Source organism: Eutrigla gurnardus (genome assembly GCF_963514095.1).
Source record: "Eutrigla gurnardus genome assembly, chromosome: 8".
In the NCBI taxonomy this organism is placed as follows: domain Eukaryota; kingdom Metazoa; phylum Chordata; class Actinopteri; order Perciformes; family Triglidae; genus Eutrigla; species Eutrigla gurnardus.
The window spans coordinates 26,869,807-26,874,401 of NC_139922.1; the positions used below are offsets into that span (position 1 = coordinate 26,869,807).

Below are 4,595 nucleotides of genomic sequence, written 5' to 3' on the forward strand. Positions count from 1 at the left end.
AGAGAAAAGTCTGAATAATACATCAGAAATCCCTGAATTATTCACAAGGTGGGGGGGTGAAGAGAAAGGAGACAATTGACAGAAGGCAGGAAAAGAGGAGGGAGGCTAACGGAACGGCCGGCCGGAGGGTTCCCTCCTGCCCTTCCTCTCCACGTCTCCCACGGGCGTCAGAGGGTCCGCTTTCACCTCAAACCCCTCACACAGAAAAGAAAAATACGAGTAGGAAGGAGAAGCAGGGAGTGTGTGAGTGTGTGTGTGTGTGTGTGTGTGTGTGTGTGTGTATTTGGGGTGCAGAGGCTTTCAAATCCGTTCTGCTGTGCGACAAGGTCTGCCAGAGTTCATGCTCCGAGTGCCACAGCCAAAGACAACACACACACACACACACACACACACTAAAGATGGAAGTAGGAGGTCAGTCATCTGATTGGCAGGTAGGGGGGGGGGGGGGGGGGGGGGGTCTGATGTTCAGTTTAGTTCTGGAGGACGTACGCCGATGCTTTTCCGATCTCCCAGACGTGATGGAGGCGGAGGCCATCTTGTGCCTGCTCATCCCAGAATGCACTTGTTTCACCTTCCACAACTGTAGTCGGTTAGCCTGGGACATTAATTGGCCAGCTGCAGGAGGAACACCTGCACACGTCTACCGTGTTGTTGTTAGACACTGCATCATGTGATGCCAACGTGTGGTGGGTGTAAGGAGGAAGACAAATATCTATGACGAGGATGAAGCAGTAAAATAAAAACTCTAAAAATCTCAAAATCTGTCTCAAAAATGTTGCACGAATGATGTTTTCGCCTTCAGCGTGTCCCTTTAATCACTTCAGCAGATCACTCACACACACACACACACACACACACACACACACACACACACACACACACACACACACACACACACACACACACACACACACACACACACACACACACACACACACACACACACACACACACACACACACACACACACACACACACACCTCAGAGCAACATTTAACCGCCAACGTCACAAAAACTGAGGAACCGCCAAACGCCACGTTTCCACGCCACGAGGTCACAGAGTGAACGTCTCTCGGCGCTGGTTTCCACGTTTCGCCCACATGTGATCTACGACACGCATCATTACCAAACAAAACCCTGCTTCTCCAACAAGTCATCCATTCTAATTACGCATCTCGCCGGACATCAAAGCGGAACAAAGTCGATCTAATTCACTGCAGAGACCCACGCCCATTAATAATGAAGGAAATCCACACACACGATCGAACACCTGATTCCTTCAATTATTAAAGATCACAACTAGTCACGACGTCGGACACACCAGCATGGGGGGGCAGGTTTCCCAGAGTGCTTCACTCCACGGGGCGGCCCAACGAAACCACTCAAAGATTTTAGTCTGTTGTGTTTAAGTGATGCGTTCAAGTTCAGGGTCAACAGGTCAAAATCAGAGTTACACAATCAGGAATCTTTTTTATCCCTTTAGACAGATTTACAGGACTGACATTTCTATTAATTATTTATTTTTTAATGTTATATGCCGTTATTTGAGTTTTGTTTTTCAAAATAAAATGAAAAACTTTGTTTTCTGCATTCTCTTTGTCCCTGTAGTTGAAGCCAAACACTCTGCTGACAGTGGAAATGTGTGTAAATGTCATATCGGTCCAGCTTCACCCCAACAACACAACGCAGCGCGATAAGGAGCCTTCAAGTTGTAAATATTAACAAAAAGACTGTGAACGCCATCTAGTGGAGGACACAGAAACTGCAGGGACTCATTCAATCCTCCCTACCCATGATCCAGGTAGAGCTACAAAGAGGACTACATAGAGGACTACATGGAGGACTACAGAGGACTTCATAGAGGACTACATAGTCCTATGTAGAGGACTGCGTAGAGGACCACATGGAGGACCATGTATTGAGCTCATCTGTAAAAGGAAAAGATCAACAGCGTCATAAATTCACAGTCAGTAGTGATGCTGAGTATGTCTGGGGCTTTTATTGTGAAAGGTAAGAACAAAAGGAGCGGTACGTCGACGTGGAGGCTCGTAGAAAAACAAAAAATACAGCAAGTATTATGTCATACAAAAACACTCACACATGTTGCCATTTATTTTTCTTTATTGACGGTTCATTTCTTCAAGGAGACGTTATGATTTTCCTCATCTAAAAATTATTTGATTATTATTATTATTTATCACTAAATACAAACTGTCACTGTGATGCAATAAAAATATTTGTCTTAACAAAAAATAAAGCAGAACCAGCGAGTTTTAGTGTCGTTTTAAGTGTTTGAGGCGTATTTGGATGATTATGGAGATAATATTGTGACTTGTTGGTCAGATTATCGACCCCATGACGAGTCTCCACTAAAGTGATATTAAATTGATTTTGGCAACAAACATTATGTGTTGCAACTGAGGAGCTAGAGCAGTTGAGAAACACATGGCAACTTAAAGAGACCCACCACCAGAGGGCGCCACTGATGTTTGAGTAAACTGCAGCTCAGACACGTTGGCTCTGATGTGAGCTCCGGGTCCGGAGTGTCACTGCTCACCTTCAGTGTCAGACTAGTCCAGTCACATGGGCGAGTCCACGGCGCCGGTCTCAGTCCGCCGGTCTCAGTCCGCCGCCACGCCGTCCGGCAGCTCCACCACCACCGGGGCGCAGTCGTCCAAGTCGGCGTCGAAGTCCCAGCGGAACTTCTTGGTCAGGTGAACTTTGAACTTCTCGGCTCTCTTCCGCAGCGTGGCGTCGACTCCGGGTCCGCTGGCAAACTGGAAGAAGTCCTGAAAGAAGAAGGTGATGATTTGTAAAAACATCCTCCATGATCATTATGATACCTCCACACCAGCAGGTGGAGGCAGCTCTCCGGGTCTCAGATCCTTGGGAGGGATCGGATGACTGTCCTGGTCCGGTGAGACCACCATGAGAACCCCGATCCGGGGAAACTCAAGACTTAAAGCACGGTGAATATGACAATTGCATGTCACGATTATCCTCTAGCCAAAATAATAGTGATGTAATAAACAGATAAATATGCTAAAAACGCTTCATATCGTCTATTTGTATTAACTTCAGAGGTGAGAGGTAACAAAGTACAAATACTGAGTCACTGTGGTAACAAAGTACAAATACAGAGTCACTGTGGTAACAAAGTACAAATACTGAGTCACTGTACTTAAGTAGAATCTATGATATCTGTACTTTACTTCAGTGTTTGTTTTTCTGACAACTTTTTACTTTTACGCCCTAAATTTTAAAACGAGTATCTGTACGTTTGTAGTATTTATCTATCTTTATACTTACAAGTTACTTTGTTTGATAGAATCATTGTACTCGTTTCTTTACTGACGTATGATAATAAACCCTTTGAACAGCCTGTACTTCCCGTTTACTTGAGTAAAGAAGTTAAATCAGTACTTCTACTTTCACTGGAGTCTTTTTGGAGTTTGTGTACTTCTACTTGAGTGCAGGACGCCTGTACTTCTTCCGTCTCACCTGCAGCGTGGACGTGAGGAAGTTGCTCTGAGACACGATGTCGACGAAGAAGTCGGGCGGGATTTCCCCGAGCTGGTGGTAGAGCACGCCGACGAGGCCGAGGTAGAGCTCCGTGCGTTTCCTCATCGCCTCCTCCGACCGGCACAGCAGCGCCAGCAGACCCTTCCAGTGCTCGAAGCACTCGTAGACGTTCCCGATCAGGAAGCACACGAAGGCGAACTGCATCTCGCCTGAGAGGGAACGCCGTGGTCAGTGTAGAAGAAAATGTGTTACCTTACAGTTTTATTTTTATCTCATCCTTATAATCCTTTCTCTTGAACTCATCAAATGTCCTGCTCCTATTTGATTGTGGTTAACTTTTGTTATCCTGATAGGAAGACCTTTTGGTCTTTCCCCCTTCCTGGACCGACTCACATCCTCATCTCACATTGATTGGTCAAGGCCCGTTGAATAGATCCTGACATTGTGTAGAGAAACCCAGCTGCTCCGAGAGCAGTCACACCTTTGTCTTCTCAGGAAGTCTCTAACTCTTGGAAGAGACGTGTATTTAATCAATGCAAATCCACTCATCACACCGTCCTCCATGTTCTCTGTAACTCTGATCGAATGGCAACGCTGTGACTTCTAAACCTCATCTGAACCAGACACAGAACTGGACCTGAAGAGTTTCTTCCACAGTAGTCTTATTAAACGTGTGTGTGTGTGTGTGTGTGTGTGTGTCTCTCTCTCACCCAGCAGGTCGAGCGGCTGCAGCCGGTGGTGCTCCCCCAGCACCGTCTCCAGGGCGTAGCTCCGGTCCAGGCTGCAGCGGGTGATCTCGGCCGGCGTCGCCCCGGCGGGGTAGTCCTTCTCGGGGATGGCGGAGAAGCGCAGCTCCGTGCCCTCCCGCGGCTTCATCCTGGGGAGGCGGTCCAGCCCCTCCTTCATGCTCTGGCAGGCCGAGTCGTTGCGCGGCTGCTCCGCCCGGTCTTTGGTGTGTGTCAGCTGGACCTCGGGGACCACGTCGCTGAAGGCGCAGATCCGACCCGAGAGCGGCTGCAGGGTGCCGGCCAGCTCCTCGCTCAGCCGGTCGGTGAGCGACACCCACTTCCTCA

General features: G+C 47.8%; 1 protein-coding gene across 2 annotated transcripts in view; it reads right to left on the bottom strand.

The window, feature by feature from the left end:
* Nucleotides 1–1,974: 1,974 nt before the first annotated feature.
* aar2 (AAR2 splicing factor) overlaps nucleotides 1,975–4,595 on the bottom strand; it is a 3,301-nt gene continuing 680 nt past the window's right edge. For both annotated transcript variants that reach the window (XM_084014545.1, XM_084014546.1), the window contains exons 2-4: nucleotides 4,233–4,595; nucleotides 3,502–3,731; nucleotides 1,975–2,789 (exon numbers count right to left, since the gene is read on the bottom strand). The exon at nucleotides 4,233–4,595 is cut by the window's right edge. In XM_084014545.1, coding sequence (XP_083870671.1) covers nucleotides 2,622–2,789; nucleotides 3,502–3,731; nucleotides 4,233–4,595 — 761 coding nt within the window. In that variant the 3' untranslated portion in view covers nucleotides 1,975–2,621. The remainder of the gene's footprint in view (nucleotides 2,790–3,501; nucleotides 3,732–4,232) is intronic.